Source organism: Mesoplodon mirus (genome assembly GCF_964341445.2).
Source record: "Mesoplodon mirus genome assembly, chromosome: 11".
Classification (NCBI taxonomy): domain Eukaryota; kingdom Metazoa; phylum Chordata; class Mammalia; order Artiodactyla; family Ziphiidae; genus Mesoplodon; species Mesoplodon mirus.
Window position 1 is genome coordinate 52,351,027 of NC_138987.1, and position 24,938 is coordinate 52,375,964.

The 24,938-nt window shown below is 38.2% G+C and overlaps 1 protein-coding gene across 2 annotated transcripts in view; it reads left to right on the top strand.

The window, feature by feature from the left end:
* ANO6 (anoctamin 6) overlaps positions 1-24,938 on the top strand; it is a 212,146-nt gene that overhangs the window by 104,650 nt on the left and 82,558 nt on the right. For both annotated transcript variants that reach the window (XM_082634721.1, XM_082634722.1), the window contains one exon: positions 15,320-15,448. In XM_082634721.1, the coding sequence (XP_082490847.1) occupies positions 15,320-15,448 (129 nt within the window). The remainder of the gene's footprint in view (positions 1-15,319; positions 15,449-24,938) is intronic.

The window sequence follows — 24,938 nt, forward strand, 5'->3', positions numbered from 1 at the left end:
CCGTTGCGGAGCACAGGCTCCGGATGCACAGGCCCAGCGGCCATGGCTCACGGGCCCAGCCTCTCCGCGGCATATGGGATCCTCCCAGACCGGGGCACGAACCCGTATCCCCTGCATCGGCAGGCGGACTCTCAACCACTGCGCCACCAGGGAGGCCCCTTTGCAAAAGCTTTTTAAAGTTTAACTAGGCCCCATTTGTTTATTTTTGCTTTTGTTTCCTTTGCTTTAGCAGATGGATCCAAAAAGATATTGCTGCGATTTATGTCAAAAAGTGTTCTGCCTATGTTTTCCTCTAGGAGTTTTATAGTATCCAGTCTTACATCTAGGTCTTTAATACATTTTGAGTTTATTTTTGTATGTGGTGTTAGAGAATGTTCTAAGTTCATTCTTTTACAAATAGCTGCCCAGGCACATGAAAAAATGCTCAACATTGCTAATCATCAGGGAAATGCAAATCAAAACCACAATGAGAGATCATCTCACACTTGTCAGAATGGCTGTCATCATAAAGAACACAAATAGGGCTTCCCTGGTGGCGCAGTGGTTGAGAGTCCGCCTGCCGATGCAGGGGACACGGGTTCGTGCCCCAGTCCAGGAAGATCCCACATGCCACAGAGCGGCTAGGCCCGTGAGCCGTGGCCGCTGAGCCTGTGCGTCCGGACGGGACGCACTTCCTGTGCTCCACAATGGGAGAGGCCACAACAGTGAGAGGCCCGCATACCACACACACACACACAAAAACACAAATAACAAATGTTGGCTAGGATGTGGAGAAAGGGACCCTCCTGCACTGTTGGTGGGAATATAACTTGGTGCAGCCACTGTGGAAAACAGTGTGGAGGGTCCTCAACAAACTTCCATGTAACCCAGCAATTCCACTCCTGGGTATAAATCCGAAAGAAACAAAAACAGTAATTCGGAAAGATACATGCACCCCAGTGTTCATAGCAGCGTTGTTTACAATTGCCAGGGTGTGGAAGCAACATGGATGGCATTACACTAAGTGAAATAAGTCAGACAAAAAAAGACAAATACTGTATGCTATCACTTATATGTGGAATCTAAAACATACAACAAACTAGTGAATAAAACAAAAAAGAAGCAGACTCACAGATATAGAGAACAGACTAGTGGTTACCAGTGGGGAGAGGGAAGGAGGGAGGGGCAGTATAGGGTGGCGGGGGGCAGGGAATCTGTCTTGCATTTTGATTGAATCTTTACCCAAGCATGATTTTTATCACCATGCATAGGGCAGTTGGAAAATATTGGTTCATTGAGTTAAGTAGCTCTTACAAATGTTGACCCATTTCATTACACAATATGAAAAAAATACATTTGTTAACACACCTCCAATCTCCATTTCATCAATCTCATCAGAAAAGCCACTGAATATTGGGAAGCTCTCAAGTTCCCAGGGGCAAACACAAGTTGTCTTAAATTCTGATATATACTTGCTTGAAAGCTCGAATTTTATCATTAGCAATAAATATTGTTAGTTGTTTTCCTTGAAACGACAGTTTCACTTTGTTCATTTTCGGGAAAATATCTGCCAAATACTCAAGCTTATATAACTGAATTTTGTGTCAGTTGTCTGTCAAGTAAAAGTGGTGTCTGTGAAAAAAATTGGCAACTCAAGAATTGCACGGCACTTTTCCTAAAGACCACCATCATACTTTGATGTGCAGCAGAAGTACTTTATGGATACTTCCATTTCTTCACACAGAATATTAAAAATCCAGGTACTCAAGGGTCAAGATTTAATAAAGTTAGTAATTGTTACAGCTTCATCAAGAACATTCCTAAGTGAAGTGACTTTTTTACTGTGAGTAGATGGTGGTGAACAATGCGATGATGACTCATATAGTTTGGTGCCACTACTGAGTTGTGCTAAGATGCTGGAAGTTTTTACCTACTGTGGCTTCTGTACCATCACTGCAGATGTTAACACAATGAGAAAAAGGAATAACATCTAGGTATTATTATAAAAATGTTTGTGACCTCATGGGCCCCCCCTCTGGAATCCCCAGAGGTCCACAGAACACACATCCATTAGTACAGACAGTAGTCTGGTGAGGGAAAAAGAAACACGAACCCAGTTGTTAGGAAGGCTGCATGAGAGAACTGAGCTAGACCTCGGAGGAGAATTAAGATTTGGATAGGTGGGAAAGAGAAAGGGTAGTGGTTTCAGGAGGGGAAATCACGTGAGCAAAGGAGGAGAGGCAGGAAGCAGCATGAAACAGTCAAACGCTGATGAGAAAGCATGGTGGGGTTGGAGGGTTAGGAATGGGGAGTCATAGTAAATAAAATGTGGGATATAATCAGATTATGAAACATCTGAATACCTATCTGAAAAGTTTGCACTTTCTCCAGAAGGCACTCGGAGGAACTGAAGGTTTTTGAATCCTGTGAGTTGAACATGTTGATTTAGGAACATCCAGATGTATATATGTATAAATTGAATTGGCAAACAGGACAACTGGATGCAAGGAGATGGATTGGGATATTAATTGTATTCTAATTAGTGAAGGTCAAGAGCACAGACTAGGGTGATAGCAATAGATGTAACAGTGAAATGCAGACTAATTGCTTCAAAGGTAGAAGCAATATGAGAACTAAAGACTAAAAAGTCAAAGGTTACCAGTATATTATATTTTATAACCCCAGTTCCTTGCCAAGGTCATTGTCTGTTAGGCAAATGGACAAAAACTGAGTGTTTCTGTATAAGATCTCACGTGAAACTTTTTCCTCCCCACAAAATCAGAATGCTTCCTTTTTTCTGAGAACAAGAACTGTATCATTGAACACATTTCCTTTTTGCCCTGCTGCCAGGAGGCCTTGTGCCAATGTCATGTTGAAATCACAACAATTGCAATTGTCCCAATGGTTAGTACATTTCTTCCTCCTACTTTCTCTGGCCCTGATTCTCCATCTCTATTTATTTATTTATTTTTAAATTGAGGTATAGTTGGTGTACAGCATAATATGTTACAGGTGTGCAACACAGGTGATGCACAATTTTTAAAGGCTTTACTCCATTTATAGTTATCGTAAAATATTGGCTATATTCCCTGTTTTGTACAATATACCCTTGTAGTTTATTTATTTTATACATAATAGTTTGTACCTCTTAATCCCCTACCCCTTTCTTGCCCCTCCCTCCTTCTCTCTCCCCAGTGGTAACCACTAGTTTGTTCTCTGTATCTCTGAGTCTGTTTCTTTTTTGTTATATTCACTAGTTTGTTGTATTTTTAGATTTCACATATAAGTGATACCATACAGTGTTGGTCTTTCTCTGTCTGACTTACTTCACTTAGCTTAATACCCTCCAAGTCCATCCGTGTTGTTGCAAGTGGCAAAATTTCATTCTTTTTTTATCTCTGTCTCAATTTATAATTCATTAATCTTATTATTTTCATTCTCTTTGATGCCAGATGTCATAAGACCTCTTTCGGAAGAGATTAGGGTAAGGGAGATAATGTATTCACCCTTACCATATTTTATTCATTTCTGGGATGGGACCCTTTGCTTCAATCACAGTTTACTCAGAACCTGAAGAAAGCTAAAAAGCCTCTTTCATCCAAAACCAAAGCACCAAGGCTTAATTTCAAAGGATCTCAACAGATTCAGTTAATCTGGTTGCCCAATTCAAAGCAGATATAAGCAGTAAATAAAAGGGTAGTGGAATACCTATTAAAGACTGGTAAACTGATAACAAAAGAAGTGTCTCCTCATAATCTGAGTAATGGCAGAGAGAAAAAGCAAGATGCAGGTGAAAGTTCCTAATGATTATAAGTATGTGAATGCACTTAACACAGCTAGTTATCAATGAAGAACTGTTTCATGTTAAAATAGAGAACACCAAAAGCTCACATTTATTGAGCTTTTACTATGTTCTAGGCCCTGTGCTATTCCGTTACATACATCATCTCAATCTTCACAATAATCCTGCATTTCTTTCTATGATTTCCCCCTTTTACAGGTGAATAAATTCAGTTTAAAGAGATGAAATAGATACACAAAGGCACACAGCTACTTATATGTGACAGAGTTGTGATTTGAACCTATAGCTCTGCCAGATACCGAAACCCATGTTCTTTGTTCTTATTTGGGGCTCTCTTCCTTTTTACTTTTTTAATAAGAGCAGTAGTAATACTAGTAGTAATTATGTTCAATATCCTCTCTTTAAGAAATCAAAAAATATTATGTACTATATTTGAGAAAATTTTGAGCACAAAAAGGTTGAAGTAACCTTTAATTAGCATAAAGTTCATCTGAAAACTCATTTCCTCAGAGCATTTTATTTCTTGAAAATTCCCAATAATTGATGGGAGGAGGATTTTTTAAGGCGTTATTTATTATCTGTAGTCAGTTTAACATTTTTGTGCCATTGTTTTAAATGAGTCACTTGGTTTTTTAAATTTTGTTTTGGAAACATCTCTGCATCCTCCCTTTGATACCACAAGGAACAGCCATTCTTGTAAACTGCTTCTTGAGTTTCAAGAGAAAAAATAACATCTTTATAAGGCATTAACCAACTGATAGGAGTTGTCACAATCCTTTGCTTTTCTGGGCACTAGATGCTCTAATTTGTTTTTCTTCTTCTTGCTTTGAATGAGGTTGCAAACATCAATTCCTAGAGAAGTGGTCTGAGAAGATTATGACCAAGGCACATGTGGGGATATAACAGTCCGACAGGGGAGTCACAGTTGATGACGGGACACTTGTGCTGCAAACCCTGAGCAGCTGAAAATAACTCAGGGCAGTTCTTAGATGGCAAATGGAAACCTCCTGTGAAAGATGAAGAGCTCTCTGGGAATGATGGATTGTAACTCTGAAGGAGTCTGCAGAAGAAGAATTACACAGGAACCCAGTAAGGAGCTGAACACTTGTTGCCTTAGTTACGCCCTCAGTTATACTTTATGTGTCTTCTTCAGCTCAACAGTCTGAAGAGCAATATCTTGAAACTCCGTTTTCTGTTTATTCTCAGATCATAATCACATTTTGTGAGATTGGCTTTCATTCAAAGTATGAAATCTCAGGGACTGGTAACCCAGGCCCCATGCAACTCAGGTGACTAAGAAAAAGGGGCATTTCACAGTTATGGATTTGGCGAATGGGAACTACCAGTTAATAATTTTGAGTCATAACCATTTAATTTTCCAAAAACTGAAAATAAATATGCTATTGAAATAAGATTAATTAAAAGGAACAAGAGGGTAGGTGGAGGGAAACCTATGGTTATGAAGTCAAGCTAAAATTATTGTTCCTTAAGTCTAAGGAGCTTGTGTAGATGGAATAGTGTGAAAGTCCATTAAGTCATGCAGGATTTGGTTGTAGCAATATTATTTTGGTTCTAACTGATTCCAGAATATGACATTGGGAACTATTTCTTAAAGATCGAAAAATGTCATTTAGGACAACCATCTTGCCTGCGTGGAAAACCTACTGCATATTCTTCCTCAGGAGGTGATACAAACTGAAAATGCTAATAGGTTCAAAAAAGTTTAAGGTAAATGGATTGATGTTAAATAATTCGATATTAAAACAAAGCAAGACACTTTGGGGATATCGAAACCTTAAGAGGTCAGCCTCCAGGAGGATAACCATTCTCAAACAAATGTCCTCTTGCACCACTTGTCTTGTTTCATCACATCCATCACTTTATCATTCCTGACTTTATTGGGAATGTCTTACAGCTTAATCTCACCCACATTTCTTTCACCAGTGTTACCACTGCCAGATGAGAACAGTGCAAGCAGGTGATGGCTTCTTCTAGAAAAGGGAAAGTAAGAAAACAGCCACTATAGGCCTTTTCACATTTTTCCTTTTCTTTTCCTTTACTTGTTCATCTTCTTTTCTGCAGACCACCTTTAAGGAAAGCTAAACAAAAGTTTTAAAAATAGTGTACCACCTGTGGGAAAACAGGAAAGCAAAACAAGTTTGAAGTCATGCTAATGCAAATCCCAATCCCAGCTAAGTGGATTTAAGGAGAAGTTCACTCGGAGTCCATCCTCTCTGAGAAGGCTCCAAGCTAAGAATCTTCCCGCAATAGAAAGCTTATTATCTTCCCTGGTTACTTAACTCCTTTTAAGGAAGCTTTATTTTAAAGGTCATTTCAAAGTTCTATTTTCATATTTCCTCTAGCCTCGTTCATAAATTTTAAGAATATAATATTTAAAAACATATGAGAACTCTGTTTGCTAAAACTACTGCTTCCTTGGCACAGGCTAGAGGGAAATATTTAACAATAATTATGCCTGAGGCATTATGCCTCCACCCTCACCCTGTGTTTGAAACGTGATGTTCTAATGATAGAACTCTAGAGTTTATTTAACACAGGCAAAGGGAAACAAAGGCAAAATGCATATACCAAATCAGGAAGCCGTTGGTATGTGAACATTCCCTCATTAGTATTAAAAAAAAAAAAAGAAAAAAAGAAAGACGAAGAAGCAGCAGCAACATTTTCATGGCACAATCTAATACTATTTATAAATGAACTACATCTATTTTTGATGGGAAATGACTGAAAATAGCCAGTTCCACGACTTGGAAACTACTTATAGCCATTTACAAATATAAATTAGCAAGATGATTTTTTTTTCAGTTTTAATTTCTTTTTCTTTAACATCTTTATTGAGTATAATTGCTTTACAATGGTGTGTTAGTTTCTGCTTTATAACAAAGTGAATCAGCTATACACATACATATATCCCCATATCTTCTCCCTCAGCAAGACGATTTTTTTAGGAATTGTACATCATGGCTTCCCTGGTGGCACAGTGGTTAAGAATCCGTCTGCCAATGTAGGGAACACAGGTTTGAGCCCTGGTCCAGGAAAATCCCACATGCCACAGAGCAACTAAGCCTGTGCACCATAACTACTGAGCCCATGCGCCTAGAGCCCGTGCTCTGCAACAAGAGAAGCCACCAAACCACAATGAGAGGCCCGAGCACTGCTAGAGAAAGCCTGTGCAACAATGAAGACTCAATGCAGCCAAAAATAAATTAAAAAAAAAAAAAAGAATTTGTACATCAGTTTTAAACTTGCAACAGAAATCATTTATAAACTAAATCAGCAGTAAGTTCTATATTCTAAAAAATTATGAGTCAAAATATATACTGATACTTGGTAGTTACACAGGAAGCATGTAAACTGTATTGGAAAGTCTGTCCAGGGGGCAGTGACCTTCTCAAACTAGTATCACACATTCCAGTTAAATGTCTACATTTCCAAAAACACGTCAGCACTGTTGAGCCTAGGGCTGGTAGACAGTGCCCTAGAGTATTTCTCTCTTTTCCTTTTGGGAAGTAACCGTATGGGCTGCTTCTGTATCATCATTCACCCACTTGCTCCTTTGCCAGCGTGGTCTTTAGAACCTCATGAGTAAAACCCAGGAGAATCTACTGAGGAGGGATTAAATAATAAGATAGTTCAGTTAGGTCAAGAATAGTAATTGGGATTTCAGAGAAGCATTAATTCAGTTGGGCAGTACCCATAAAAATGTTAGTGCTCTCTAATTAAAAGGTGCAAATGAAAAAAAAAAAAGGTATTTTAACTCTCATGGGAAAAGTAAAAAGAGTGAAATCCAGTGAGGGAAAGGCACTTTCATACTCTGCTGTTGGAAGCGTTCATTTTTATAAATATTTTGGATGACAGTTTAGCAACATATATATCAAAAAACCTCTAAAAGGCTGGGGTCCCTTAAAATCTGCTTCTAGAAGTCAGCCTAAGAAAATAGTAATTGAACATGTGCGCAGATACATATGTGTAAAGATGCTCCTTGCAGCAGTGTTTATAAAAGCAACAAATTGGAAAGAACTTATATGTTCATGAGTGGAGGAGCTGTTTAACTAAATGGTATTGCAACTACTAAACATGATGGTGCAGAGCTTTTTTTCAAGCTAGAAAAATGGCCGTGATGGGTGTTTTTAGAACAGTACGTATAGTATGGTATCATTTTAGTGAATGTGCATGTGTGTTTGTGTGTGCGTGAGAGAGAGAGATCCAAAATATTAAGAAGCTCGGCTTATCTCTGGGAGATGGGGTTACATATGACTTTTATTCATTCCTTTATACTTCCCTGTATCTTCAGAATTTTTTTTTTGTATTGAGTATATATTACTTTTATCATCAGAAAAAAAAAAAAGGTATATTTTCCTAAGAAAAAAGCAAACCAAGCTCCTGCTAAATGCAAAGGCTCAGCAGAGAACTCAGGGTGAACAAGACCCGGCCATTGGCCTTCAGAAGCTGGTAGTGTGTTTAACAGAGTGGGGAAGGAGACAGTGTAATTTGTACAAATATTATTCTGGGTCACTCCTAAGTTTACCCTGATTGCCACAGAGTCACCAACAGGGATGTTCTTGGACTCTCTAACAGACTTGGAATCCTCACTTCTAGATACACCTCCTCCTTGAATGAGCAGCTTTTCCACTGCACTTCTTTCCTGCCAACACATTCTTGAATGCCCCGTCCAAAACATTCTCACACATATCCCCCAACACGCGACTGACTGAGCTGACTTCCTGTGTGGCTCCCTTGTGCATCCAGGTACTTCTCCTTATCCCTGGTACTAACGTGTTACTTCCTTTTCTCCCACCCCTGCTTCTCATAATACTAATCTTTCTACCTTCAGCATTCAGCCTTCCATGCCTGCAGTTCTTGGCATTTTTCTTTGTACTTTGCATCTTCTCACTATCAAGTGTTCTTACAGGCCGAGGAGGTGATCTGAATAAAAGGAATAAAAATTGATGTAGTCTCTGCTATCCCTTGCAGTAATTTTGCACACTTTATAAAGAAAAAAGTGTTCCACTATCTCTTACGCCTTGAACCTGCCTGGACTCTGCCACAGTTAGGGAAAACACCAGAATATATCTCATTTATAACTGCATGGCATATAAATAAGTTTTCATTATGTTCTATATTTCATGGGATCTAAATATTTACATAAAGGCTCTTGCTTCTAAACTTTTGTTTCCCTAAAACTTGCCATATACAGGGATTCAAGGTTTACTGAAAAATAGAAAATCCTATATTTTCACTTTAGTTTTTTGCTATAATTAAAGTTTTTTTTTTCCCTGTTGTGTTCTTCCTGAAATTAACTACTTTTTTTTGCTAGTCTTAAAGACCGCAGAGAGCCACATGTGTTTTCCACATTCACATATCAGTTGCTCTTAATTATGTGAGTGTTTTTTTTTTTTTTTTTTTTTTTTTTTTTCTGTACGCGGGCCTCTCACTGTTGTGGCCTCTCCCGTTGCGGAGCACAGGCTCCGGACGCACAGGCTCAGCGGCCATGGCTCACGGGCCCAGCCGCTCCGCGGCATATGGGATCCTCCCAGACCAGGGCACGAACCCGTATCCCCTGCATCGGCAGGCGGACTCTCAACCACTGCGCCACCAGGGAGGCCCTATGTGAGTGTTTTAATATTGTTTATTTTTCATAGTGTAATTCCTCAACTATCATTGTTAGACAATAAGACTTTTTGTGTCCTGCTTTCTGTAGAGGTTGAGACCATTAATCCAAATAAGCCTGGAATACTCTCTAATCTCATAGTAAATGAGAGCCCTAACAGGGCAGGAATAAACTGTTTGGAAATTCTCTAGAATTTTTTAATCTGATACAATCAGATAATATCACTTGCTGTCCAAGGCAAGTTTCCAACATCCTTACACATAAATGAGAGTTTGAGCAGAGATCCCAAGCTGATTGCTTTGTATCCAGATCTTGGACAAATCATTTAAAATTTGCATTTTAAACTCTAGGAGTTTAAACTCTATTGTGAAATGGGACTTCCAGTCTTGATTTTGCAGGGTTTATTTGAGGACACATTTTGTTTATTTGAGGACACTTGAGAAGTGTGAGTTTGGACACATGTTGAGCAGCAAGTTCTTTCCTGGACTCACCAAGTGCTGACGCCAGGGATTCCAGGAGGGAGCTTAGTGAGATGGGCTACTCATCTCTAACTGACCTAAATGCCATGGAGCAGTTACACCCAGGCAGCTGTTTCCCCAGATCCTCTCCTTCCCTAGCCCTTCTTTCTCCACCCGGAAGACAAGCCTCACCATTATGTAATCATCATGTGACCCTTCATGTACCCAAAGCTCCTGTTCAAGGAAAATCCAGATAACTTATGAGAAGTTTTCCTACCAAGTAATTTCAGTCATCCCTTGGTATTCACAGGGCGGTTACCAAAATCTTTGGATGCTCAAGTCCCTTATATAAGATGGTGTAGTATTTGCATATAATGTATACACATCCTCCCATGTCCTTTGATCATCTCTAGTTTACTTATACTACCTAGTACAATGTAAAGGCTATGTAAATTGTTGTGAATACAATGTAAATGTCATGTGAATAGTTGTCGGCACATGGCAGATTCAAGCTTTGCTTTTTGGAACTTTCTGTAATATTTTTTTTTTTTTTTTTTTTTTTTTTTAGTCTGACGTTGGTTGAATCCACAAATTCTGGCAGCGTAATTTTGCTGCTTGCATTTTTATCCTGATTTGGTTAAAAGAGCCCTTTGGGCTGTTTTGTTGAAGGAGATGCCCTACAAATAGAAGGAGGAAAGAAGCCAGCTGAGAGCAGGGAGACCTGGAAAACATCACTTGGGTACATTACACCCAACCTTTCTCATTCCTTCTCTCCTACACCACTCTGCCAGGAGCTTATTTCTCAGACCTCCCCTTGCTCAGACCAAGCATGTCTGTCTTCCCAAGTGTGAAATGTCAAAGCCAACAGTTAAAGACAGAGGTGGTCAAGTCACTCTTCTGCAATGGTTGGCAGCATTGTTTTTGTTTATTTTGATATAATGACAAATGAACATGGATAGTCTTTTTAACCACTGCAGTCTTTAAGTACAGCTTTGGGTCAGATTGCTGCAAATGAGTAAAATGGATGCTAAATTGGTGGAATCTAGTGTCCTCGGAACCAGAGAGGGCAATGGCTATGAACAAATAAAACATATTATAGACTCTAAACTGTAATTAGAAATTTACTTGATATTTTTTTCAGGAAGAAAGAAGTATTAACAGCTAGAGACTCTGCTTACTTCCTTGGCATTAAAGACATTTGCCTAAGACCCTCAGGGTAACAATAAGTTACTCTGATGAGTATAAGAGTTAGTAAGTTTCCTAGTGGGGAAGTCAGTAACCATACGTAAGCTCCAATCCCTAAAATGATTTGACCTGATAAATTTTAAACCATCTCTTAAAGTGTTTTTAAACTTAAGCTGCTGAACAGGAAAGATTGGGTTTCAGGTGTTTTTTGTATTTCATCTTGGTGCCGTTTGACTTGGTAGAAAAGACTAAAGATGAAATTTTGAGTAGATTTTGAGAGGTCAGAACTATAATAATCCATCTCTGAATAATCAGTCATTTTGAAGAAGATTATCAATATTTATCCTAGGTAACTATTAAAACTTTACTTCAAAACTTTAGAAGAGGATTTAAAAAAATTTTTTTTAAGTTTTTTTGTCATTTCAATACCTGTTGGATGAATCAGGCCTATAGTGGAACTTATAACTGAAAAATCCAGCCTTTTTTTTTTTTTTTCCAAGCAGTACTGTTTTGTTCATAGTTGAGTCTTTTCTATTTGGGCTAGTTCCCTTGTTTGTTAGATATTCTTTCTAGCCCAGTGTTTTGTTTCTCCCTTCTCTTCCCGGTCACCTAGTGGAATGTTTTCTGCCAAGAGATGGGAAACGTGGATTTCACAGCCGTACGAAGTTGGCACTCTTTCCCCCGGCACTGCATTCTAATAATACCATATGAGAGTCTGACCTAGTTATTTCATACAAACAGCTCTTGCCAAGCCAGTGGCGTTTTCCTCCAACAAAGGGCCATGGTCTTCTATCATACAGGAGAGACATGCATACAGACCAGATTATTTTGGAGCTTGCTGCCAACTCGTGTGGCTGAGCAAGGACTGTGTGGGGAGGAATGTCTGGATGTATGTGCAGATGTGGTTCTCATTCCAGGCCTCATTCTTCAGAACGTGACTTCAGTGAGCTCCTGTCGGACGCCACCAAAGAAAGGCAGCAGAATGTGGGCTCCAGAGAGCAAGCTGCTTTGTACACGTTTCAGACGTCTGTAACAATGACCAGGTTTTCGTGACTATATTCCACCTTACTCCACTTCCCCTCAGCATCATAGTTTTTTCCTCTACATACGGTTTTCCTCTAGCAACTGCCCAGGTTGTCACCAATAGTAACACCTTCACTGAAAGGAAGAGAAATTGAAGAGAGGGGCCTCAAGAACTCCATGGCTGAAATGAAAACGACAGGCCTTAGCATTTTTGTATAGCTTTTTAAAAAAATGTATTTTAAAATTAATTAATTATTATTATTATTATTTTTTTACATCTTTATTGGAGTACATTTGCTTTACAATGGTGTGTTAGTTTCTGCTTTATAACAAAGTGAATCAGTTATACATATACATATGTTCCCATATCTCTTCCCTCTTGCATCTCCCTCCCTCCCACCCTCCCTGTCCCACCCCTCCAGGCGGTCACAAAGCACCGAGCTGATCTCCCTGTGCTATGCGGCTGCTTCCCACTAGCTATCTATTTTACGTTTGGTAGTGTATATATGTCCATGCCTCTCTCTCGCTTTGTCACAGCTTACCCTTCCCCCTCCCCATATCCTCAAGTCCATTCTCTAGTAGGAGAATTCTAGGAGGATTCTCTGTGTCTTTATTCCTGTCTTACCCCTAGGTTCTTCATGACATTTTTTTCCTTAAATTCCATATATATGTGTTAGCATACGGTATTTGTCTTTCTCTTTCTGACTTACTTCACTCTGTATGACAGACTCTAGGTCCATCCACCTCATTACAAATAGCTCAATTTCGTTTCTTTTTATGGCTGAGTAATATTCCATTGTATATATGTGCCACATCTTCTTTATCCATTCATCCGATGATGGACACTTAGGTTGTTTCCATCTCCGGGCTATTGTAAATAGAGCTGCAATGAACTCACAGGCGAATTCTATCAAACATTTAGAGAAGAGCTAACACCTATCCTTCTCAAACTCTTCCAAAATATAGCAGAGGGAGGAACACTCCCAAACTCATTCCACGAGGCCACCATCACCCTGATACCAAAACCAGACAAGGATGTCACAAAGAAAGAAAACTACAGGCCAATATCACTAATGAACATAGATGAAAAAATCCTCAACAAAATACTAGCAAACAAAATCCAACAGCACATTAAAAGGATCATACACCATGATCAAGTGGGGTTTATTCCAGGAATGCAAGGATTCTTCAATATACGCAAGTCAATCAGTGTGATAAACCATATTAGCAAATTGAAGGAGAAAAACCATATGATCATCTCAGTAGATGCAGAGAAAGCTTTTGACAAAATTCAACACCCATTTATGATAAAAACCCTGCAGAAAATAGGCATAGAGGGAACTTTACTCAACATAATTAATTATTTTTAATTGAAATATAGTTGACTTACCGTGTTGTGTTATTTTCAGATGTACAGCACAGTGATTCAGTGATATATCTATATATATGTTCTTTTTCAGATTCTTTTCCTTTATAGGTTGTTATAAAATACTGAGTAGAGTTCCCTGTGCTGTACAGTAGGTCCTTGTTGGTTATCTATTTTATACATAGTAGTGTGTATATGTTACTCCCAAAGTCCAAATTTATCGCCCCCACCCTTTCTCCTCTGGTAACCATAAGCCTGTTTTCTGTGTCTTATATAGCTTTAAATACTCTTAAAGTTTACTGTTTGTTTGTTTTTTTTAATTTTATTTATTTTTATTTATGGCTGTGTTGGCTCTTCGTTTTTGTGTGAGGGCTTTCTCTAGTTGCGGCAAGTGGGGGCCACTCCTCATCGCAGTGCGCAGGCCTCTCACTATCGCGGCCTCTCGTTGCGGAGCACAGGCTCCAGATGTGCAGGCTCAGTAATTGTGGCTCACGGGGCTAGTTGCTCCACGGCATGTGGGATCTTCCCGGACCGGGGCACGAACCCGTGTCCCCTGCATTGGCAGGCAGATTCTCAACCACTGCGCCACCAGGGAAGCCCAGTTAACTGGTTTTAAAGAGCTGAAATTGGAAATAAAAGAATTAGGTGGTAGCCTCAGTCTGGGACACTGATGTGTCTGTTTTTCTGGCCCCTCAGCGTCCTGTCTGGGGAAGGTCTCAGGACAAGTCACACTGTTTAGCTGCTCTGTGGTAGAAAAGAGGAAAGGAGGGACAAGTATCAGTTTGTATATGTTTAGCAAAAAAAAATACATCTTCTCCAAAGTGTGAAGAAAAGGGGAAACTGGTGGCAGTAAAATAAGGTGATGTGTGTAGTACTAACTGATGCTGAATGAAGAGAAGAATTAATCACATTTAATGATTAAGGGGTTCCACCAAATGCCTGCAAAATGCAACCTCCCCATGACTTTTAATGGAAAAAAAATGAAAAATTGAAAAGTATTACTTGTCAGTTAAAAAAATATTCTGATTCTTAAACAACATTCACATAAGCAGTCTGACCAGCTGTTTGAGAAACACAAACTCAAGCCTTTCCTTAGAGCAAATTAAAACAATTCTATCCAAATCCATAAGGTAATAGAGATCGTTTTAAACTGTATTAGGTCTGTGTTCTGCCGTTATGACTTTGTTTTTACACCATAAGGCTTTTAAGCTCTAAATTAAAGGCTCATTTATTTGTTCTTGTTGCTAGGATTTTTGTTTGTTTGCTTGTTTTTTGCTTGGAGTGAGGGGGTATCTTGTGTGGATTTGGGGACAAATACCAATGACCAGTGTATCTTTTGTGTGTATCAAAGCATTTTCTGGCATTTGTTTAAGGTTATAAAATGATACTTTCTATAAAGTGATGAGATTCAGAGAGAAGTCATGAAAATTGATGAAAAGGTTAGAAAATATGGCAAAGGTAGGATGAGATTTTCATAAACAGTGCTTTGTCTTAGATTTTTTTTCTCTTGTTAAATGAACTTTGGTCCTTCAGATAGTCATCTCTGGTTACTGTGTTCATTTCCAAACTTGATACTTCTTTTGCTCATCCAGGTGAGAATAATTCTGGGATAACTGTGTTACATTCATAATGCTGGTATTTTCCCATACATTTGTAGAATAATGCTAACCTGCTCAATTCAAGGACTTCTTTCACCAAGAACAGACTATGCTTGCAAAGATCATGTGACCATGCCCTCTTGGTCAAGTAACTAGTTATGGATTTATTTCTCTTTCTCTGTAAACATACTGATATATCTATTAAAGCTAGGAAATAAACACTTATAAATTGGCACTTTTCAAAAAACTATATTAAAATTTATTTTTCTATCCACACAGGAAGAATTTAATGGAAAACCTGACTCCCTCTTTTTTAATGATGGTCAGCGAAGAATTGACTTTGTTCTAGTGTATGAAGATGAAAGTAGAAAAGAGACCAATAAAAAGGGTTCAAATGAGAAACAAAGGGTAAGTTTTTTATCCTATTTTCTTTTTATTCCTTATAATATTGTGAAATGAAAAAATAAAGTGCTATTTTTATGTAAGCAATAAAGTGAAACTGGTGTTTGAAATATCATACAACAAACATACCTTCATATTTTCTCTGTTCATCGTTCCCTCAAGGCATGGTAACAGAAAAAAAATGTTTTTTAACTTCTTAAAGTTTGGAACAGAAACTTCCTCAGGCTCTTAAGCCGAAGGCGGACTTTCTTCAGAGGAATGGCACTTTCCATCTGTAGAAGAGATTTACATTAAAAGCACACTTGGCGATTTGCAACTAGGTATGAAAGGAAGCTAATGATTAACAATGACAGCAAGTGTAATAACAACCAGCATTCAGAGAGTGCTAACACATGGATGATCCATGCATTTTGCATGCATTTTCTCATTTAATCCTGAGAACAGTCTATGAGGTGCCTTTTATTTTCATACCATTCTGGATGACAAACTTGATCCATAGGTTAAATGACTGCCCAAGTTCATGGACTCTAGTGTAAGAACTGGTGGAGCTATGGTTCAAACTCTTGTCTTGAATCTCGAACCTGTGCTCTTGGAACCTGACATTCAAATTCGAATTCTGCCACTGTAGTATATGAAATAATTCCAGTTGAGGTAACACTAGCCTCGGATTACAGTGGCCTGATAAAAGTTTACTTATTGCTCGTGTCAAACAAATGTGGCATCCCTATCTGGCACAATGGTTTGGGGGTACAGGCAGGGCTTTGTTCCTTGCAGTCATTCAGGAACCCAGACTGACACAGAGGCTTTGCCATTTTCAACAGGTAGTTTCTAAGATCATCCTGAGCATCAATAAATGGTAGATGGAATGAGAGAGAGAATGAAGAAAGTACTCGTGCTTCTTTACCTCTTTGGACTGGAACTGACTCTGTCAGTTGTGTTCACATTCTGTTGGTCAGAATTCTGGAAGGTGGAAAGCATAGTTTCTGGCCGGAGAGCCATTTCTCAGTAGGAACTCCATGCTGTGGACAGGGAACATGAGTTTTTGGTGGACAGCGGCTTGTCTTTGCCACAGCTACCAACTGGCTGTGTGACTTGGATGAATTTTCTTATCAGAATCGTATTTTTTTATTATTTTTGAGATGCCTGTTATTTTTACATTTTGACATCTCTGAAATCAAGGTACATCTTAAAAAAGGTGTATCATAATTTCATTGGCTGCATTTTTTCTTATTGGTAGATAAAATATTGGCTCACTATACAACCAATGACACCTTAGATTTAGGAAAATGGGAATCCCAGTACCTAGTCCAGAGGATTATGGTTAGGATTAAATAAAACAATTAAATTAAATAGATGTTAATTCTTATACCTTACCTTTTATTTGGGGTTTTCTTAAATGCACTGGTATGAAAAGGCATCACTCTCCTGTTTTTATATAATTTTATCACTAGAGGAAACTAGCTTACAGTATTTTATCATTTTCCTGTGGACACTAAGATATCTTCTGTTCAGTCATGGTCACCATCATCAAATATTAATTAGGCATCCATATGCCAATGGAACAGAATTGAGCACTATATAAAGTAAGTTAAACAAACGTAATCCACTAAAGTATAGAGGAAACAGTTCTGGTTTTAGACAAGAGCTTCTCTGCCATGGTAAAGGAGTCCTAGAGCCTCTTACATCATTAATAAGGTCTGCATTTGCTTTACACAGAAACGTAGGTCCTGGAGTAACTCTCATAAATCAAGAGAAAAAAATCATCATTAATTTTGGCAATTCCTGAACTCATGGCTTGATACACCACGATGTTGGCTTTTATAAGCTGTGCTTTGAAGTGTTTTGAGTCTCTGTTTATACATATTACTTAATTTAGAATTCGAAGCTCAGCTTTGGAATCACATTTTTATTAATTGAAAAATCATTTGTGCGTTCCATCATACTCCCTGTCAGGACATATTCAGGATTTAACATAACGCCAAGGAAAGGCAATTTCAAAACTCTTCTTTCTTTGAGAGGGAATAAAAAAGTATGTCTAAATCATATTGATTTCCTAAAACAACACCAAGGTTGACTTTGCCAGGGGCTGATCTAAAAAGTATTGTTAAGTTCTTGCTTAGAGGTGGAGAAAGGTAGAACTGATAGGGCTATGAGTATTCAAAACATAGAAGAGCAAAAGGCTGCATCTGCACATGAGCAAAATAGAAATTATTTTTCTACACCAAACCTCCAAATATCATGCAACTTTGTCCCTTATATTAGTGAAAATACCTCAGAACTTCAAACCTCCCTTTAAAAAGCATAAACCATTTACGTTTAGATTACACATGAGGATGATCATAAGTTGTTCCAATAATAAGTGTTCGCTTAGCTAGTACTGCTGTCCGTGGCACAGAATCAGTTTGAATGTTTTTTGTTTTTTTTTTTTACTGCAAGTAACAGGAAAACCAAACTCAAAATGGCTTAAACGCTAAAAGGAAATAATAATTCTCTCATTTAAGAAATAGCCCGGACATAGGAGCATTTCTGAGTTAGTTAATTTATTGGCTTAATGAGGACATCAGGATATGAGGTTCATTTCACCCTTCCACCCTGCCATCCTCAAATGTTGGCTGTTCTTAAACTGTCTTCACTTTGTTACATGATGTTTGCTGCATTTCCAGACATCCAGAGGCAGAAAGAGGGAATGCCCTTTCTCATGGTCCTTTTGAAGGGGGAAGAAAGCTCCCCTCTTCCTTTTACTGTTGACTGTCTATCACAGGTCTATTCCTAAACCAACTACTGGCAAGATGAATGGAATTACCATCATTAACATAGATTAATCAAGACTAGTCTTTCCTCTCTTGAATCACCTGATCACCCAGTATCTGACAAACCATCAGGCTTTTCTTAGTAATGAAGAAGGGAGAAAAAAAAAAAAAAAAAAGAAGAAGGGAGAATGGCTGTTGAATAGGCAGCCAGCAATGCCTGGCACAGCACATGATTAAATATATATAAATAGGTTTGCTCTATGTTGTGAAGAGCAAAAATGTTTTAAATAAAACAAATTCCCATGTATTTCTCGAACTCTTCCTGCTCAGTTTTGTTAGTCACGCTCTCTTCCATTTCCTTTATCCAAGACTGCTAACCAGTGGCAGAACTGATCAATTCTGAATTTCATTTTGTCTGACACTTGGCCTCCCTTCAAACAGATGTGTTTATGACCAAGTAATGGTATAATGCAGATGATGGTAAAGAGGGTAGAAAGGTCTAGATAGCACAATAACAGTATAAGAAATCCTGAATGTGTTATTATTTATCGATATTTACTTTTTTTATCAGCAGAATCCATTCCTAAAAGTTGATGGAAAGTTTATTTCCTTGAAGGTGGTGAAAAGTTTATATATGGAAGTATAAGTTTGTATTGTATATCTGACCTTAAGAATTCTTTAGTGAATCTGGCCAGTGGAGACTACAGAATAAGAAATTTTCCAAAAAATGAGTGTTGAATTAAATTATATCCAAACTTTCAAATTATATGAGACAACTGACTAATTGGTTACAGATCCTTTGAGCTTTTTTTTTTTTTTTTAATTATTATTTTTGGCTGCATTGGGTCTTCCTTGCTGCGTGTGAGCTTTCTCTAGTTGCAGTGAGTGGGGGCTGCTCTTCGCTGTGGTGCACAGGCTTCTCATTGCAGTGGCTTCTCTTGTTGCGGAGCACGGGCTCTAGGCGTGTGGGCTTCAGTGTGGCTGGTGAGCTGTAGAGTACAGGCTCAGTAGTTGTGGCGCACGGGCCTAGTTGCTCTGCGGCATGTGGGATCTTCCCGGACCAGGGCTTGAACCCCTGTACCCTGCCGTGGCAGGCGGATTCTTAACCACTGTGCCACCAGGGAAGCCCCCTTTGAGCTTTTAAAGCTGTTATCCATTGTTTTAGATGACTTATCATGAGGCTGGAACTCTACCCAGAAGCTAAATGAGATCTCTTTGCAAATGGTTAAAATTTCATCAAAAAGTTCTAATTTGTTGAACACAGTATGTCACTCCATTTATTGAGGTTTTACATACTTTAGTAAAGTTTTATAATAATATCTATGAGGATCTTATACATTTTATTAGCTATTATATTAAATTTTTGTTGCTGTTGTCAGACATATTTTATTTTATTTTATTTTTTTTTTTTTTTTTTTTTTTTGCGGTATGCGGGCCTCTCACTGTTGTGGCCTCCCCCGTTGCGGAGCACAGGCTCCGGACGCGCAGGCCCAGCGGCCATGGCTCACGGGCCCAGCCGCTCCGCGGCATATGGGATCCTCCCAGACCGGGGCACGAACCCGTATCCCCTGCATCGGCAGGCAGACTCTCAACCACTGCGCCACCAGGGAGGCCCTAGACATATTTTAAATTGCAGTTTGTGATTGATTATTGTGTGTGTTAAAAGTCTTGGTTTTTTATAAGTTGTATCTAGTTACCTTGATAAACTTTTTAGTTCTAATAGTTTCTAATGCTTGTTTTAAGTTTTCTCAGAAGAAGACCATATTGTCTACAAGTGACAGTTTGCTGTACCTTTCTTTATACTTCATTCTTTTTCTTATCCAAGTGATATGGCTAAGACCTCTTGAATAAAACCAGTAACACATAGTAGTCACCACTGTATTCCTGATTTTGATGCAAATGATTCTAAATTTTCACCATTAAATATCACATTTACTATAAATTTTTGGTAGTTTTCTTTTAAAAAGTTAAAGGAGTTCCCTTTTAGTCCTAGGTTGCTGTGAGTTTTTATAATTGGGTTTTAAAATTTATCAAATGCTTTTTTTTTTGTATCAAGGTGATCACATTGCTTTATTTATCAGTAAGTCTTATGTGCATTAAGTATATGATTATTTGTGGTTAATAAGATGATAACTAACAGTATAGATAACTCAAACATCATTCACTATTGGCTTTAACATGCAATGTATAATTTTTATAGTCATTAGCTTCCTGCTTATGCTAATACTGCATTAACATAGTTTATTTATAATTCATTAAAAAGTATTTGAGGTCACTTACAGAATATACCAAAAATATAGATGAGGAAATCAAGGTGACAGAAATGTAAAAGCCAGAAAAATAAAATGAAGCCATGTGTCGAAGTAATAAACAAAATGATTTATTATTAACCATAAGGTCCTATTCAGAAGTTAAGAGTTCATCTGCAAATTTGCCTCTGAGTTTCCTAGTAGCCAAAGAAAATAGAGGATGTGGTCAATAGCATGGTTTAAAGTTTCAACACAATAAAAACAAAACTGGTTGTTCAAAAGAAATACAATCTTTCTGGTCTAAAGATCCCCCAGAAAGAAATTTGTCCCATGGAGCCCCTTAAAGGGGGAGGCATGATTGAGTCGACTTAATGTTGCCATACACTCTCCACATTGAAAAAATAAAGGGATGGCAGAAGGGGATTATGAAGAATCAGAATGATATTTTAAAATTCTTGGTAATGACATATTTGCTACAAATAGTCCATGAAAAATATTAGGCTAGATTAAGTGATGATGGCAACCAGTGTTGGGTGGTCTCACCTTCTCAGATAACTTTTGGTAGGTGTTCTGTCTTTTGTTTTCAGGTATGAAATCAAGTTTAGCTTTAAGTCCTTAAAATTTTAGACTAAAGCAGGGAGCTCTTTATATTTTTATCTCCTTCCTTTACACCCTACTTGCTTAAACTAAGATTGTAGGTTAAAAGGAATAAATTAAATTAGAATCAGCAGTTTCAAATTACAGCTACAAGATGTGTTGCTGGTATAAGCATATTCGGTTTTATTTTTGAGTACTCAGCACAAGAGCAGTGAATCTGAATCTTGATTCTTATTTCCAAAATAGGAAGTGTCCTTGGGCTCAATCCTTAAAGACAGACAAACAAGACAGTGAAATCCTGAAAAGTAAAATCTGATTATTCCATTTCATCCCAGAAAGATGTGGAGAAGAGAAAATCCTTTTCCCGATTAGTCCTTCTGAGTCAGTTTTGAATGAAGCTGTCATTTGCCCTGGTCCCAACAGCCACCTGTGTCTCACTTTTTTAAAGGGTCGTCTGTAAAAGGGTGAAGGGTTGGGAAAAATCAACTATACCAAATTCTCAGGCTTGAAGGGGATAAATAATCATAAAAGAAAGCTGCTTATATGCACAGAAAAGATGTGTCCTAAAAAAATAGTATAAACTTGTCTGATGATAAGAGTCATCTGCTTTGCCTGTTAAAACTAATTTATCCAGGCCCCAGGCCCCGTCCTGTGGGTACTGAGCCAGAATCTCCAGGAGAGGGGACTTAGAATCTGCATTTTAAGCAAGCACTCCAGGTTGTTCATATAAACAGGTAGGTTAGTTTGGAAAACTTTGCCCTGAAGTGTTTACAGTAGTTACCTTAGTGGATTGATGACAGATGATTTTTTTCCTTCTCAGAAAATGTCTGTTTTCTAAGTTACCATGTGTTTATTTTTGTAATGACACCAAAAATGTTAATTTAAAAAGAAGAGTTGGAAATAAGCTTCAGGTAAATATTCACTTCCTTTCTTTTTTTTTTTTTTTTTTTTTTCTCCCGTACGCGGGCCTCTCACTGTTGTGGCCTCTCCCGTTGCGGAGCACAGGCTCCGGATGCGCAGGCTCAGCGGCCATGGCTCACGGGCCCAGCCGCTCCGCGGCATATGGGATCCTCCCAGACCGGGGCACGAACCCGTATCCCCTGCATCGGCAGGCGGACTCTCAACCACTGCGCCACCAGGGAGGCCCTCACTTCCTTTCTATGCTTACCATTTAGGATGCTCATCTGTTTTCTGTCCCTCGCGAACACACTGTCACCTACTTGAGTAAATCCCTCATCAGGTCCGTCCACTAACGTTCAATGTTTTATCACCAACACGTGAATTTAAATTAAGTCCCGATTAAATAATTTATTCCTGCTTACCAAACCTTCTTGCGCACATGATATATAAGTAATAAGAAGCACTCTGAGTAATGAGAGTAGTTTTTTTGCACAGATTAAGTACCTTTGGCTTATTTCTCATCCATCTTCATAGGCGTAACAAAGATTGGCAGGTTCAAAAATACAGTGATGGCGCCATCAGTATTTTTCCTAACAACGCTGGAAGAATATTTGAAATTAATCTATTCATATATTTCATTAATCCCTACTGGTTTATGCTGATTTATTATCGTCACAGTGTATTAGTAATCTTACTTCTTAGACATTGCAACCCCTGCTTTTTATGCATAAAAGCTAGGTGACATAAAGCAAATGATAAAAATTGGTGTTTAAAATCAGTATTATTACTGTATAATTCAAAAGCAAGTCCTTCCCAACAATGACTCTACTAAGCCAAATGAGATGTGTAATCTCAGGTGCTTAGGGGACAGAAAGCTGCCTTAATTATGCCAGTCTGTCCTTTGTGATTTTGATTGCTTTATTCTTTATTTCTCTGACAGCTTTATTAACATCCCAAAAGAGGTATGAATAAAATTCCAGTTTCTGGGGTGGGATAAGTGCTCTTGTCCTTCTCTACTTAAAACCCCCAGTACCATTCTCCACTGACAGTAGAAGAATCATATGCATCTTTTTGTGATGTCCATAAGTCCTCAATGATTACAGTCACTTTGGATTTGCTAGAAGTAGGTTAAAAAAAAAAAAAAAAATCCAGGTTACAGTCCCAGTGAATTTGCTCCCCTAGAGATAGAGGAACTTACAGCACCATCTAGTATATGGCTGGGCTTTTCTCAGAGCCAGTGAGTCTGGTTTAGTCATTTTGTGCTGCCAAACACATATCATAGACTATAAACATAGGTTTAGGTTCTTACATGTAAGGGTTCCAATAAGGCACATAGATAATTTTTAGCTAAAAATTGTGTGGCCTCAGATATTCATTTATTCAACAAATATTTATTGAGCAATGGCTATGTCAGGCAATATGCAATATTACTTTTCTTTCATTTTTAACATGGAAGACAGCTCTACCCTAATTTTTTTTAAATGTCAAGAACACTGTTACACTTTTTGACATAAACCACAGCAAGATCTTTTTTGACCCATCTCCTAGATTAATGGAAATAAAAACAAAAATAAACAAATGGGACCTAATTAAACTTCAAAGCTTTTGCACAGCAAAGGAGACCATAAACAAGACGAAAAGACAATCCTCAGAATGGGAGAAAATATTTGCAGATGAAACAATGGACAAAGGATTAGTCTCCAAAATATACAAACAGCTCATGGAGCTCAATATCAGAAAACCAAACAATTCAATTAAAAAATGGGTGGAAAACCTAAATAGACATTTCACCAAAGAAGACATACAGATGGCCAAGAGGCACATGAAAAGCTTCAGCATCACTAATTGTTAGAAAAATGCAAATCAAAACCACAATGAGGTATCACCTCACACCAGTCAGAATGGCCATTATCAAAAAATCTAGAAACAATAAATGCTGGAAAGGGTGTGGTGAAAAAGGAACCCTCCTGCACTGTTGGTGAGAATGTAAATTGATACAACCACTATGGAGAACAGTATGGAGGTTCCTTAAAAAACTAAAAATTGAACTACCATATGACCCAGCAATCCCACTACTGGGCATATACCCTGAGAAAAACATAATTCAAAAAGAGACATGTACCACAATTTTCATTGCAGCACTGTTTACAATAGCCAGGACATGAAAGCAACCTAAGTGTCCATTGACAGATGAATGGGTAAAGAAGATGTGTCACATATATACAATGGACTATTACTCAGCCATAAAAAGAAACGAAATTGAGTTATTTGTAGTGAGGTGGATGGACCTAGAGTCTGTCATACAGAGTGAAGTAAGTTAGAAAGAGAAAATAAATACCGTATGCTAACGCATATATATGGAATCTAAAAAGAAAAATGGTACTGATGAACCTAGTGGCAGGGCAGAAATAAAGATGTAGATGTAGAGAACGGACTTGGGGACATGGTGGGGGAAGGGAAGCTGGGACAAAGTGGGAGAGTAGCACTGACATATATACACTACCAAATGTAAAACAGCTAGTGCGAAGCAGCAGCATAGCACAGGGAGATCAGCTCTGTGCTTTGTGATGACCTAGGGGGTGGGATAGGGAGGATGGTAGGGAGGCTCAAGAGGGAGGGGATATGGGGATATATGTATGCATATGGCTGATTCAGTTTGTTGTACAACAGAAACTAACACAGTATTATGAAGCAATTATACTCCAATAAAGATCTATTTAAAGAAAAAGAAAAAAACACTGTGACTTATCCAAGTGTAAATTCTACAGAGCAGTAAAGCTGATGATTTCATATTAAATAAATTTAAGCAACCTTTTCTTAAGTAAGCAGTCTTCTCCTGATATGTGCCTGTTTGACAAATAGCACATATGCTAATTTACTTTAGCTACCTGACAAACCAAGAAAAATTTTTTGATCAATTTTTAAAATATTCCACTAGTTTTTTGTGAATTGCCATGCCAAAGGGAAATAACAAGAACTGTCTTATCAAAGTAACACCAA